This window comes from Colletotrichum navitas, assembly GCF_030913465.1.
Source record: "Colletotrichum navitas strain CBS 125086 chromosome Unknown LY79scaffold_4, whole genome shotgun sequence".
Lineage (NCBI taxonomy): Eukaryota > Fungi > Ascomycota > Sordariomycetes > Glomerellales > Glomerellaceae > Colletotrichum > Colletotrichum navitas.
Genome location: NW_026850550.1, coordinates 796,084 through 809,817, shown reverse-complemented (window position 1 = coordinate 809,817; position 13,734 = coordinate 796,084). Strand labels below are relative to the sequence as shown.

The following is a 13,734-nucleotide window of genomic DNA, read 5'->3' as shown; positions in this document are numbered from 1 at the left end:
GGCGCATTTCGGTTGCGTTAGCGTTGGAATGGCGAGATGGGTTAGGTGACTTACCATTGTTAGGGGTTCCAGCTGAGGTAAGCGGCTAGGCTCAGTGAAGACGGGTGGAGGTCATGTGTGAGCAGGGCTAGATAGCGTAGGTAGCTTAGTGCCAGCCAGGCCTGCCCTGCAAAAGCTCATCGGGTACGAGTACACAGGTCAACCGCTAGCTCAAGTAGGTAGGTAAGTACCTATGCTCTGCTTTTTGTACTATTTTGCCAAGGTCCGAAGCGCAAAGGGCGCGGCCATCCATTTACATATACTCGTATCCTCGCCAATTCCTGGCTGATTGTTTATGTGGTTGACTGTAACCCCGCGAGTACCCCTTTTCCAGAGGCCGTTACTACAGGTACAGGTAGAATGCCAGAGCAATTTGGTCGGCGGCCAGAGACTAACCCTATCTAGAAGGCACTGCCACCACCGCCACTTCTACCGCCACTACAACCACCGCCCTTTTTGCTATAAATCCACTATCGCTAACAGACGCCCACGTTGCCTAAGATTAAGCCCTTATATCTAACCTTTAAAGAGTACTAGCAACACATATAAACTTACTATTATAATAAAGGTATTACTCTTTAATTAAATAGATTATATAATATAGCAAGTTTTTAAATTAATTATAGCTGTTGCCTCTATTTTGTTTTAACTTTAAATTGCTTAAATCTGAGGAGTTTTTAACTTTATATAACTTTCTGAATCCTGGCCTTGTCATTAGTCAGTCAAGTCGGAATATTGTTTTTGCTGGCGCTGACATAATATCTTCCGAAATAGGCTTAACCCACTGGCCGCCGACCAAATTGCTCTGGCATTCTACCTGTACCCGTTACTACGGCGCAAAGTCCATCGCAGCTTGCGCATACTCATCCCACCGGTCACCTTGGCTCATGAGTTGAAGACTCTGGTCGTGGGAAGTATTGAATTCCTTCTCCATTCCTGGCGAAGTCGCTCAGGGACATGCTTCTCCGAGCATTAACACAACTTATTCCGATGTTATGGTTCCCCACAACAACCGCAAAGCCTCGGACTGCTGGCGGAACAACTTAGAGGTTGCCTTCCGGGACGACCCCCGCTTCGTTCCGAGTCAGTGGCCCACCGACCGGCAATCACTCGTTTCACCCGTCATTGGAGACGTTCTAGGCGCTGCGAGCCAGTGCCCCTCTCTCTCTCAATAAGGGTGTCGAGATCGACGCCCTGGGTAAGGATGGCCTTGGAAAGGGCTGCTAAACGTCTCTGCGACCCTCTACGAAATTACGACCGCACCAGACCCCGAAGGGCGTGGCTGTTGGCATCCGACACAGCACTTCGTCATTTAGCAACACGTGGTTTCGTACGTTAACCGTACCTCGATTCGGCCATGTATGGCTGTGGTCAGAAACGACGGCCCAACCCAGTCTAGCTTGTCACCACGAGTGGATCTGGGACAATTCAGAAGGCCCTGCCGCCAAAGCTGCATAATCACCCCGATACTGGAACCCCGAATCCCGGGCAGCGGCCTTGTGTTCTGGGAACAGCCGAAGAACGTGAGGGACCACCAACGGGGTGCCCAAAGACCTACACCACGACCAGAGTCGAGATTTGCCTGCCACGATTGGGCAGCGGCGTCGGCTGGGCCTGTCTGAACAGGCTATGGCGCTGGCTGGCCGCCGTTGCACGTCAAACGCCCAGATCGTTTGCAAAAAAGATGATACTAATCAGATCTTGGGTAAAGTCAGGTAAGGTAGGTAACAACCACCACTGACCCAACAGGCTGGACTCTAGGTCTTGATTGGTCGGTGCCCGACCTGCCCTGAATCCGAATACGAGTTGGGTGCGTCTCATTCGCCAATGGACCATGCTAGCGGGCTCCCTGGCTGTCCACCCAACGTCAACGTCGAAAACGGGACGACAGGGCCCATTCGGCTGGATCATGCGATTCCCCAAGTGACGAACATCCCATTGGGATATTAACCTCGAACGACTCTCCAGGAGCGCGAGATGGGTTTTGGGTACACCGACTATGCTGCGTCTCGCAGCTTGCCTGCCACAGACATTGACAGATCGAGTCAGAATAAAAGATAGTCCACTCCCACCTTTGGGTGGTTTGTGCCGTTTGACCTCGCGACCTTGACTTATAGCAACTTTATACGGCTGCCTTTCCGCATCTTGAGTTCGATCGTCGTATCAGTCCCTGCCAAAAAGAAAAAGAAAGTCACAGGGCTGGGTACGTTCCAGTATCAACGCAACCTTTGGCAAAGAGCTTCGACAGCTAGGCAGCACAACTCGAGCTGATTCTCAGCTTCGAAATTTATCCCCAAGCTCTTCGCAGCATAGACATTTGGTCTTTTCATTGCTGCCATTGCCGTTGCTACCCCTCATCTCAAAGCCCTCCGGAAAGCGAGAACAGGTTCCCGCGGCCTGCTGCAACCAGACAACGGCTTCCTTGTGCTCTACATCGGAATTCCTTCTCGACGTTGGATGAGATCAGGCATTCCCGAGCTACCCCAGCTGCGATCCTCTGCAGCTTCGTGCAACTGCGTCGACTCGAAAACCCGCCCTACGCCGCTCTTTTCCCTGCTAAGGCCCCGGCTTTCCCTCTCTTCTGTTGCTTTCCTGCTCTGTCACCGTCATCCGTGGCAAGCAGACCCTTTGATACTCAAGTCCGTCCCTCTTTGGTCCAAGTCGTCATGGACGTTGCTCTCGAGGTCGTCGACACCTTCGTCGGCGACAAATTCTTCGCTGCTCTCCTACCTGCACATGCTGCTCCGTATGACTTCCCTCACCACACCGTAAACGCTACAGCCCTACCATTTTCGGCATGGAAGTACAAACCCTCGACGTACATGCTCTACTTGGAGCCCTCCGAAGCGGCATACATGAGCGCTTGGCCTCGGGACAACATATTTCGCCAGTTCACTTCCCTTTTCCTCATCACCTGGTATGTCTCATGCGGACAAAATACGGCGGAGGGGTCGTCTCGCTCTGTCTAGCCATCCAACCAGTCACTAACACAGTAATGTCCAGGATCTTTGGGCTTCTCAACTACTTCGTCTTCGCGACCCTCTCGTACATATTCATCTTTGACAAGAAGACCTTCAACCACCCCAAGTTCCTCAAAAACCAGATCCGCCTCGAGATGAAGCAGGCCAACAAAGCCATGCCCATCATGGCCGTCTGCACCGCCCTCACCTTCGTCGCCGAGATCCGCGGCTTCTGTAAGCTTTACGACGCTACCGAGGACGGCCCGGGACGCTGGTATGACTGGGCGCAATTCCCACTCTTCATCCTCTTCACCGACCTTTGCATCTACTGGCTTCACCGCTGGCTGCACCTCCCACTCGTCTACAAGCACCTCCACAAACCGCACCACAAGTGGATCGTGCCCTCTCCGTACGCCAGCCACGCCTTCCATCCGCTCGATGGCTTTGTCCAGTCCGTCCCCTACCACATCTACCCTATGTTGTTCCCCCTCAACAAACTGGCCTACGTGGCTCTGTTCGTCTTCATCAACTTCTGGACCATCCTTATCCACGACGGTGAGTACATCACTGACAACCCCATCATCAACGGCTCCGCGTGCCATACGGCCCACCACCTATACTTCAAGTGAGCCCCAACCCGCCTTCCGACGAGTGCACGGAGCAGTAGGCTGATGACATGTAATACAGCTACAACTACGGCCAGTTCACGACGCTTTGGGACCGCCTTGGGGGCAGCTACCGCAAGCCCGACCTCGCCTGGTTCAACAAGAAGACCAAGATGTCTCGGGAGACGTGGGAGTCTAACATGAAGGAGATGGAGGACATCCAGAGGGAGGTCGAGGGCACCGAGGACCGTCAGTACGTCGTCGCCGAGGCCAAGAAGAAGAACTGAAGACGGTCGCGCCTGTTGCCACCACTGGTCGTCTTGCGTGACCCCATGTGGCACACTAGTCACTTACCTGGCAGCCAGCAGCGGTCGTTGCTGGACCCGCTGGCTCGCCTTCTTGTAATGCCTGGATATTGCTAGGCGTTCGATTGTACATAGAAACCGGCACATGTTGATGCTGTAGGAAATGGGGGTTGCATATGACGGGACAGCCCCAAGATGAGACGATTCGATACGCCGTCCTCGCGGATGAGACACAAAGGTAATAGCTACTCATATCCGGCCTCCGTCACGAAGAGCTCGCGACACTAATACAAAATTTGACATGAAGTACGACGAGGTCGTCAACGCGAGTGGCGCTCCGACCTGGTGCTGCACGGGTTGAGAGACATACGAGTTACCGGTGGAGCCGTTTCTCGACGAGATGACGGCAAGGGATCTGGAACGAGAACAAGAACTGAGTGTAATATTGAAGCCTCGAATCGCAAGCGCTCTACGTGGAAGAAAGCCACCTCGAAACGGTGCCGCGGGCGATGCGAAGCATACCGCGCACACACCCATTCTCTCGTCCATTACCCCCTCCCCCTTAAATGTGCTTCCAAGTAAGAAGAGCCCAAAACATAGGAAATCAACGCTACAACGCCTAATTTCTCCAAGAACACGCGGGATATCGGCGCAATGACAAAGCAAGGAAAGTAGTTGGTGTCGGTATTGACATGTAATAGTTCGGTGGGTGCCAGTAAGGTTGTGCGGCCAGCGAACATCAAGTATCGTGATATATAACCGACGTGGTATTTTCAGCCGTGAGGGATCCCTTCGTCCCTCGGATATCTCTTATCCCTCTCGTCCTGCGCTTCAAAATGGGGCGCATCAAGGCGGCCCACGCAGCGCGGCTCGGGATGGTTACCTCCGGCCCATCCGAGCAGCCCCTTCCCCTTGGCAGCACCTCGTCCTGGCGCATTTAGCTGAAGGTCACGGCCTTGGGGTCCAGCGGGCGCCCGTCGGGTCCGATGCCATTTGCCTTGAAGCGCTGCTGCATGTAAACCCTGCGGGCATCGTCAAACTTCAGGCGGCGCTTCTTCATGATCTTGAGGATCTCGGCCTTGGACCGGTCGTCGAGGCCGGCGCGGGCATCGCCCGACTCGACGTTGGCCGCGAGGTCAAAGGTGGAGCTCGAGAGGCCGGCATCCATGTCGCCAGCGAAGCTCGAAGGAAGCCGCGAGTAGATGTATTCGCGGCCGGGGAACGGAAGGTCGGGGAGGTGAGGGAGCCAGTAGGAGCGGGTGAAGTAGAGAGCCGTGGCGGTAACGAGGAGGAGGAAGGAGACCGAGTACAAGAGGTAAGCCATCTTGGCGGTCAGTCGGTCGGTCAATGAGGCGGTGTCGGTGTGGTGAAGTTGTGGTTCTGGTCCAACGTGATTTGATGCGCTGGTTGTGTTGGTGTTGGGCGATGCTTAGCTGCGTCGAGCTGGGATCCCTCCCGGTCTGCTAAAATGCGACGACGATGTGGCCGCGGTGTAAGACGAATGGCACGAGGTAAGGAAACGACAAGGAAAGACGTCTTGGGTTAACCGAAAATTCAGTGGGGGGCAAGTCGAAACGGTCAGAGACTGCCGTTCGGTGGGTTTAAGCAATCATATCGAGACCTGCAGGTGGTCGGGCGCCGGTCGTGTTTGACTATTTGCAGGAAAGGAAGGGTAAAGTGGTGTTGCAGGAAGGGAAACGAGATGACGAACGCTGGCCGGCTGTGGGATAATTGAGGGGGGAAAGCGGCTGCATAAGTGCGCATGGCTCTCGGGGCCGTTTAGGAGTTGCCTGGCCTTGTGATTGTCGCAATTAGGTACCTGGGTACCTAGGCGCAGGCCTCTCGGGCTGTCAGCGGTCCTGTATTTCCGTTTGGTCCTACAGGTACAGGCGCAGGTGCGCGCCTGGGCTTGGGGGTTTCACTTTCATTTACCATGCCTTGTTCACAACTGAGAAGGCGGTACGGTACGTAAGGGTGGGGCGGGCGCAAGGCCATTAACGGCATCGGGTGCCGCATGCTGCTGCTGCAAGGGAGGCCGCTGGAATGGAACGAACCAACCGCCTCGTATCACGTAAGCTGCTCCTTCGACGGCGATTCCCTGGGCATGCACGGGCCGCGGGTTTTCTCCGGATGCCCAAAGGAGATAGGTTTCAACGCCCGGGATATCACCGGCACTCCTAACAAACGTCGCTAGGCTCCAGGCCCACGCTGAGCACCCCACGCGGGAGGACTGCCGCGAGCGGCGATGGACAACGCACCAGCGACTCAAAAGTCAATATGGGTTGTGAAGATCCCAAAGCTGATTACGACATAGTGCCCGGGCGGTTTGGGAGACCTCGCAGCCAAGGTGGGGCGCCGCCCGCAGCTAGGATACCTATCTTCGTCCAGCTCCGACAGAGGCAGGTAACCTTCCGTCAATCTCTTGCCATCACTGCCGACGCCTCCGGGTCGAATACTATTTCGCTTCGTGCTCAGTGCCTGCGCAAGACTGCACACCGCTGTCTCAGCCTCTGTCTTTTTCAAAACACCTCCTTCCAGAAGATTTCCGTGCCGAACTTTACAGTGGAGTTTGGATAACCAACATCTCCTGGCACAAGCGGCGACGGCCCAGCTTCGTCTAGACGATCTCACAATGACGGGTTGAGGAAACAGACCGGACTCGATTCTCTGTGGCTTTGCCCGGAAGTGCCCGGATTGTATATAAGCCGTGAGTTTGCAATAGCACTTGTCTGTCCATTCTGATACACAGATGTTTTCTTGTGTGGCGACGTTCAGTTGCATCAACGTGAGAATCTCGGGGGCACCTTGGTTGAAAAGCTGTCACTTTTCGGGTATGAATGGGGTGTGTATCGCTGCACAGTTTGAGATTGACAGGGTGTCAATCTTCCCCGAAACCGCATGAGCATATGCAATCGTTAATCAAGAGTTGGATTGTCAGCCTGGGTGTAGGCAGAGAGAAGAGTGGTGACTGACGTGTATTCTCGAGGAGCTCGCTATGACCATTACACCAAATTTTTTCCCATTCAGCGGAGAGCTATGTTGCCGCTGACCGTTGAGGTGTTTCCGTTGAATGACGGTTGGAGACATAGACAACATGCTCCCACCAGGAGGTCATGTAGTTGACTCTGGTGTATATGCTAATTTTTTGCTATACTCTTCCTGGCGCTCTGCCGTTCATAAACTAGACTCTAAAAATGTACGACGCTTGCGAACCCCTTATGCTGTGTTTCTTTATAGTATACAGTAAAGAACAGCAGAGGGTTGATATCTGTATAGTTGCCTGCGATTGTACTTTTTGATGTCGTTCGTGCTATGTCTGAAGCTATGTGGTGACCAAGCATACAATAGCTTGATCTTAACTCCCTCAGTTCCCATTGTTTATTGACTAAAACTTGCTTTCAGATTATAGTATCATGCATTCAGGGCTGGGACTTTGCAATCAAAGCTGCGATACACCAGGTTCTCCCAAGCTACGATGATGTACACCCATCACCGCTGACGTCCTGTCCAAGGAGGTGCTATAGCCATGTGACATACATCCTGTTCATTGCAAATCTATGTCAACGAGTGGAAATCCACCCTCAACTCTCCTGGAAGTCAGAGGTATCTATCTACATACACATGTTCAGATCTGCTTGTCTCGAAGGGCCGTCCGCCTACATGGCAGGTAGCGCATTTGTTAGCAATACAATAATCAATACTGGGAACCGTTCTTGATGTTTTGGGAAATTGGAGAGTTCCAATACAGTAGGACATGCACTCTTTGAAGACCAGTTTCTATTACGATCGCCAACCATATGGCAAAACTCAGGAAACCTTGCGGAACCGATATGAACTTAGATTACATAGCACTCAAACGTCGTTTTGTTTAACATTTTTCGATGTCGGCAGTCGCTACATATGGTTGTATGATAGTGATGCGTGATACGCATACTGGTTGCCAATGCTGCACCATCCTCGACGTAGGCTTACAAGTACTTTGTATTTTTAGAGCACCAAGCAGTAAGGCTTGTTCCCAGGTGTTACGATGCAGCTGTAACTGTGGATGGGTATCTCGATGCTTACCAAGGGTGATGTTTTGGATGTAAAACCCGGTGTCTAATCCTTTCATTGCCCCGTACGTATTGTAGTTTGATCAAGGCGTAGAATACAAGGATGGAGTCAAAAAGGTCTATGGGGGTCGTCTTGGATGCATGTATCTGTGCCAAATACATCACTGAATGTCTTGAACCACAATGCTTAGGCGTCCTTGACGTCTTATATCACAGACCTTGATGAAACGTCACGAAGATACCCGTATATGGGGGCTGGTGTGTTCTGGGTTGATGCTCATATCTCTGCCCAGGCCATGTACTACGTTCCAGACATGGTATTGTGTTCTCGGAAAAATGTTGTACGATGGGAATAGTCAAGTTTATCTCGGCACACTCTCGATCACATGGTTACTAACGTCTCACAGTGCTATTCTTTATAAATTCACACACACATATTGAAAGAGGTTTCAGAAATATAGTGCCAGGCGATGTGTGAAGTTGCTGGCCCTGTTAGCTGGCTCGCTGGGTGTTATGATGGCCACGCCACTCTGACCAAACAAGCATTGATGGGAGGAGAAGGGTTGCTTCCACGACACACCAGCCACAACCGACTCGAAGATTATAGCAAGACCAAATCGAAATTAGAACAGAGCCATTGACGGAAGAAAGCATGCCAAGAGGTTGACCAGACTCCGACATCGACTCACTATCAGGGAGAGGCCTCGTGCGGTTGACTTGTCAAAGTTTGTCGAACCCTCTTGAGGCAAGCCATGTCTCCAAAAAGCACGAGGACACAACAAAAGCATGATCCAAGTAAGCCCTCGGCTGACAAGTCGTCACACTGTCGGTTCAGTTGTGATGATGTCGACAAGGAATAACAGGGGGTTTCGTAGAATGCACCGCCATCACCAGCCACAACCGTGCCGGCCCGCCGAGGAGGGCTTTTGTGCCCCGGAGGGGTGTCGGACGTGGCGCTACGATAAGATAAGTGGACCCGTATTGCGCTAGTCCACAAACCGATACCTAAGCGATAGCCCACACATTGAATTCTGCTACGAACACCCAGAAGGAGCGAACAGAGAATCGTGAAGGTATTCATCAACCATTCCGTGATCCCTCAAATCAGTCAAAATGGCCGCCACTCTGCCCAACGTTTCCTCGGACCTGATCTGGGAGGTCGTCCGTAAGTTGCATTCCGACGTCCGGCTGCGCGTGTAGTACAGAACTCTCGCGGAAAGAAGAAGGAAAAAAAAAAGAAAATGAGGACAACCATTGCTCACCAGCTCTCGTTTCTCTCGACACACAGGCAGCCAGAATGCGTTCCTGGTCAACCGCAACGATGCCGGCGGTCTCCAGCTCTCCCGCGACCCCCTTAACTTGGTCAACAAGCACTCCCGCAAGGTATGTCAAAGGCCCAACCGTGGAAACGAACGACGGGGACCATGGCGGTTTGGCTAACCATCGATGCAGTACGCTGGCTTCGTCAACGACAAGGTACATACACTCGCACCCTCAGTCGCGAACCCGACACCCTACACATGCGAACGAACCAACGATCTCGAACAACAGTCACTGACAGGAGCGATGATTAGGCCATCGGCGTTGTCCCCAACGAGAAGGGCGGTGTCAAGGTGATCAGCAAGAACCAGAAGAACGGCAACAAGCCCGCCAAGAGCCTCACTGAGGTCACATACGGCGGCAACAAGTCTGCGCGCAAGTGAGTTGGGACCCGGCCCCATGTCGTTCCTCGGCATGGACACTACCACATGACCAGGGATGGAGGACGAGGTGTTAACGAGGAAAAAATAGGACCTACTCCGCCGTCGCCCGCCAGGCTGCTGCCGGCGGCTATCGTGCCGACCTCCGCGAGGCCGCCGTCCAGCGTGTCTCCGCCATCCGCCGCGCCCAGCGCCCCGTGAAGCCCACCCCCGAGAAGAAGCCCCGCGGCAACAAGGCCAAGAAGGCCGACACCGAGACTGAGGCATAAACATGTTGTCATGCTGTTTAGCGGACGGGAAAGGCTTGGTTTGGGCGTTACGTCGAGCAAATAGAATACCTTTTTGAGGGACACAGGCGGAAACAAATCAAAAGCTTGAGTCAAAAGGCCAAAAATAACGACTGGGACTGGTTTCATTGCTCGCAAGGAGAGACTCTTTTCTCCCTCTCTCACCGTGAAGGTCAGCGAGGCATTGTGCCTCAACGGCGTACGCTATAGTGATGATGTTCCTCAACCAAGGAGAAAGTCTTGGAGGGAATAGTGGATTGGCTATGATAAAACATGGCGACGTAATAGGCAGAGTGCGGCGTGCGTTGTTCGCAGTGCCGTGGCCAGCAGTTGTCACCCGAAGTTGCCCGACTGTGCTCGGGAGGGATTCATAGATGAACCTCGGAACCATAGGCAAGCACCGGAATGTTGACGGGTGGCTCGGCTTTGACCATCCGGCGTCCCTGACAATGACGAAGCTGAGCCTGCTGTTCGGTGACAGATTATCTGGCAAGTGCTGTTGGATCTGGACGGGTTTTGATTGAGCCCGTTTCGCGGGGTAAATCTTCGCCAACTTCGATACTTTTTTTCATGTTGCCCAGGCTCTATAACCCGGTGGTCCCTTTAGCAAGTAGGTAGGTAATAGGTACTGCAACATGGCGGGGCAACACGGCCAGTCGGGCGTGATCAATTGCCTTGACAGGCAGGGTACGTACTTTAATACAAAGTAAACGATGCACAAGAAACAGGCAATTGTTACTTGACTGAGTATTGTATTTAGCAATCGAAGAAATGTGTTGATACCAGGGAGTTTATTCTCTCAAGATATAGTAAACGTGATACGTCGCTCGTATTGTCTCATAGTCGAGGATGGTGAAATGATGCAAGTCACAGGTTCACCGGACGATGGGGTCCTGGCCTTGATACGGTGGCATCTTGTATGGATACGTTTTGTTTCTACCGCACCCGGGTTTTGGCTATACATAGCACAGAGCTCCCCCCCTGCGCTCGGGACAAGACGTCCTAAGCAGGAAGACATCGGAACGTGTTGGCCAATTCCCCGGGAGTTGACGGGAGCAACATGGATGGACGAGAACAGGCTTCTCGCTGGCGATTCTGCCGTGGCACCGTGCTAAGCTATTTGGTGTCCGGCTTTCTCACATGTGTCAGGCTGGGGGAAATGGCGAAATGGATGAGGGGGAATGGGGGATTTTTGGGGGGGGGGGGGGGGCGGGGGTGACCTGATGAAGGTTAACTCCGACTTAGCTTCGTCAGAGACGCCTGTCTACCTAGGTACCCGGGTTGGAGGTGGGAAAGATGGGGGAAAGCTGCTTGGGGATAAGTCCCTAGTCTCCTCTGGCTGGGCATGTCTCATAGGCCTTTTCTTTGTCTGAGTGTTGAATGACGACAAGGAGCTGTCTGCGACAGCCATTCCCAGTGCGGCTACGGGAGGGAAAAGGTACCTCCCTCTTTGTACGTAACCACTCGTTTTCCGACTCCCGAGACAAAAAACAGCACTGGGCCGGGGCAAACTAGCAAGCGAATAGATGGAAAGCAGCAAGCAGCATGATCTTGCTGGGTGCGGCGCATGGCAGCGCGATGTAGTACAGCGCCTGCATGCCTTCTGCAATACAGTTGCGGTTGCTATTCTGCGCATGCACTGGCCCCCCCCCTGGTATCGGCCCCCTTTCCCCTCCATTGTTGCCCCTCTTCTTGCCCCTCCATCCAATGACACAGACGATCCCACGGGGCGAGGGGGGAGCAATCCCGTCGCAATGTGCCCCCCCGCGGTCGAACCTTCGTCTCCGCCGACAGCCTCCGGACAAGGTATCAGCTGGCGCAGACTACTTCTACCTCGCCCTCACTCCCTCTTTTCTTCTCTCTCCTTCTCATACTGACCAACAACTTCCCAACCGATCCTATTTTACCCATATTACCTTGGAAAACCACAGGGAAATTTCAAGTACGTGTGTCGAGACTCCTCCTCTGAGCTCCCAGTAGACAAGCTCCAAACATTGTCTAGCACTACCATCACAAGCCAGAGCTTGACTTGCCGAGCGAGCAAGCTCTCCCGCCCGCGAGCTTTCTAATGACCACCCCGCTAATCTGCGAGAACCCTTTAGGCCACCACCTCTGTTACCCGTCTCCAACCCAAGATACATAAAAAACCTTCAAAATGGTCAAGGCCGGTATGCTTTCCCCCCTCTCGGGGCCGTCGCATAAGGCTTCGTTCTGACTTCTCTCAGTTGTTGCTGGCGCCTCTGGCGGTATTGGACAGGTACAGTGACACCAGACAAACCCCGCCTTGTCAGGGAAACCCAATTCGCGTAGGCTCACCAACAACTCTTCGTCTCTAGCCGCTGTCCCTCCTCCTCAAGCTCTCTCCTCTTGTCGATGAGCTTGCTCTCTACGATGTTGTGAACACCCCCGGTGTTGCCGCCGACCTTTCTCACATCTCATCCGTCGCGGTACGTCTAAAGTCTCAACTGTATTGCGCCATCCACCTCGGTGCATGCTAATAAAAAATACCCGTAAACAGAAGACCACCGGCTACCTACCCAAGGATGACGGCGCAAAGGCCGCCTTCAAGGATGCTGACATCATAGTAATCCCCGCCGGCATTCCCCGTAAGTTCCACCTGCTCCCGTTGTCTGCGCTACTTTCGTGCTAATAGAGGGCACCTCCAGGCAAGCCCGGCATGACTCGCGATGACCTCTTCAACATCAACGCCGGTATTGTTAAGGGCCTGATCGAGGTCGCCGCCGAGGTCGCCCCCAAGGCGTTCATCCTCGTCATTTCCAACCCCGTTAACTCAACCGTCCCCATTTCCGCCGAGGTCCTCAAGGCCAAGGGTGTCTTCAACCCTCAGCGCCTCTTTGGTGTCACCACCCTCGACATCGTCAGAGCCGAGACCTTCGTTGCCGAGGTTGCGGGCAAGTCCAAGCCCCATGAGCTGAACGTGCCAGTCATCGGCGGACACTCCGGCGAGACCATTGTACCCCTGTTCAGCCAGGTCCAGCCCTCTGTCTCCATCCCTGACGACAAGTACGACGCTCTCGTCAACCGCGTTCAATTCGGCGGTGACGAGGTTGTCAAGGCCAAGGACGGCGCTGGTTCCGCCACCCTCTCCATGGCCTATGCCGGTTTCAGGTAGGAACAGAATCCGCCCATTGTCAAGATTAAGACTGACAGTGGTAGATTCGCCGAGAAGGTTCTCAAGGCCGTCAAGGGCGAGAAGGGTCTTGTTGAGCCTAGCTACGTCTACCTGCCCGGCGTGCCCGGCGGCAAGGAGATCGCCGAGAAGACAGGCGTTGACTTCTTCTCCGTTCCCATTGAGCTTGGCGTAAGTTGCACAACTGCATCCCCATCCTTCCTTCAAAAACGTCCATACTGACGGTTTCGTAGCCCAACGGTGCCGAGAAGGCCGTTGACATCCTCGGCAACATCACGGAGAAGGAAAAGAAGCTGTTGGAGGCCGCTGTTGCGGGATTGAAGGGCAACATCAAGAAGGGTGTCGACTTTGCCCACAACCCCCCTCAAAAGTGATTACCCCCTTTTGTACAATTGTTTCAGCAACAGCCCCCTGAACCCTCTCGAGGAAGCATCATGACAACAACTTCCTAATGTAGCCAAACAAGAAAGAATTGGCAATAGATGAAATATAACCAAGGGAGAATTATGGCTGATCGATTCTTCTTCTTCCTAGGCTGTGAGGTGATGCTGTTGGTCTCGTACGATGTGTAGCACACGAGCGGACAGTGTCAAAGTGCTCGTAATTCCGCGGTGCGTACGAGAGTGGCGTCGGTA

General features: G+C 53.4%; 5 protein-coding genes across 5 annotated transcripts; 3 read left to right on the top strand and 2 right to left on the bottom strand.

Moving 5' to 3' along the window:
- Nucleotides 1-2,705: 2,705 nt before the first annotated feature.
- LY79DRAFT_506093 (fatty acid hydroxylase superfamily protein) lies at nucleotides 2,706-3,891 on the top strand (the record flags this gene model as incomplete). The annotated part of the gene is made up of 3 exons (XM_060553684.1): nucleotides 2,706-2,956; nucleotides 3,043-3,624; nucleotides 3,687-3,891. 3 exons carry the CDS (start codon nucleotides 2,706-2,708, stop codon nucleotides 3,889-3,891), a joined length of 1,038 nt encoding a protein of 345 aa, XP_060419446.1.
- A 955-nt stretch (nucleotides 3,892-4,846) lies between these two features.
- On the bottom strand, nucleotides 4,847-5,233 carry LY79DRAFT_665904 (uncharacterized protein; the record flags this gene model as incomplete). Its single annotated transcript, XM_060563138.1, has 1 exon — nucleotides 4,847-5,233. One exon carries the CDS (start codon nucleotides 5,231-5,233, stop codon nucleotides 4,847-4,849), a length of 387 nt encoding a protein of 128 aa, XP_060419445.1.
- Nucleotides 5,234-6,012: 779 nt separating this feature from the next.
- On the bottom strand, nucleotides 6,013-7,127 carry LY79DRAFT_538155 (uncharacterized protein). Its single transcript, XM_060556714.1, has one exon. It carries the CDS (start codon nucleotides 6,688-6,690, stop codon nucleotides 6,175-6,177), a length of 516 nt encoding a protein of 171 aa, XP_060419444.1. The 5' UTR covers nucleotides 6,691-7,127; the 3' UTR covers nucleotides 6,013-6,174.
- A 1,947-nt stretch (nucleotides 7,128-9,074) lies between these two features.
- LY79DRAFT_665903 (ribosomal L28e family protein) lies at nucleotides 9,075-9,930 on the top strand (the record flags this gene model as incomplete). Its single annotated transcript, XM_060563137.1, has 5 exons — nucleotides 9,075-9,126; nucleotides 9,250-9,344; nucleotides 9,414-9,437; nucleotides 9,536-9,660; nucleotides 9,753-9,930. 5 exons carry the CDS (start codon nucleotides 9,075-9,077, stop codon nucleotides 9,928-9,930), a joined length of 474 nt encoding a protein of 157 aa, XP_060419443.1.
- Nucleotides 9,931-12,103: 2,173 nt separating this feature from the next.
- On the top strand, nucleotides 12,104-13,473 carry LY79DRAFT_586745 (malate dehydrogenase; the record flags this gene model as incomplete). Its single annotated transcript, XM_060560687.1, has 7 exons — nucleotides 12,104-12,116; nucleotides 12,174-12,205; nucleotides 12,285-12,395; nucleotides 12,467-12,554; nucleotides 12,615-13,077; nucleotides 13,126-13,270; nucleotides 13,333-13,473. 7 exons carry the CDS (start codon nucleotides 12,104-12,106, stop codon nucleotides 13,471-13,473), a joined length of 993 nt encoding a protein of 330 aa, XP_060419442.1.
- Between the last annotated feature and the right edge of the window lie 261 nt (nucleotides 13,474-13,734).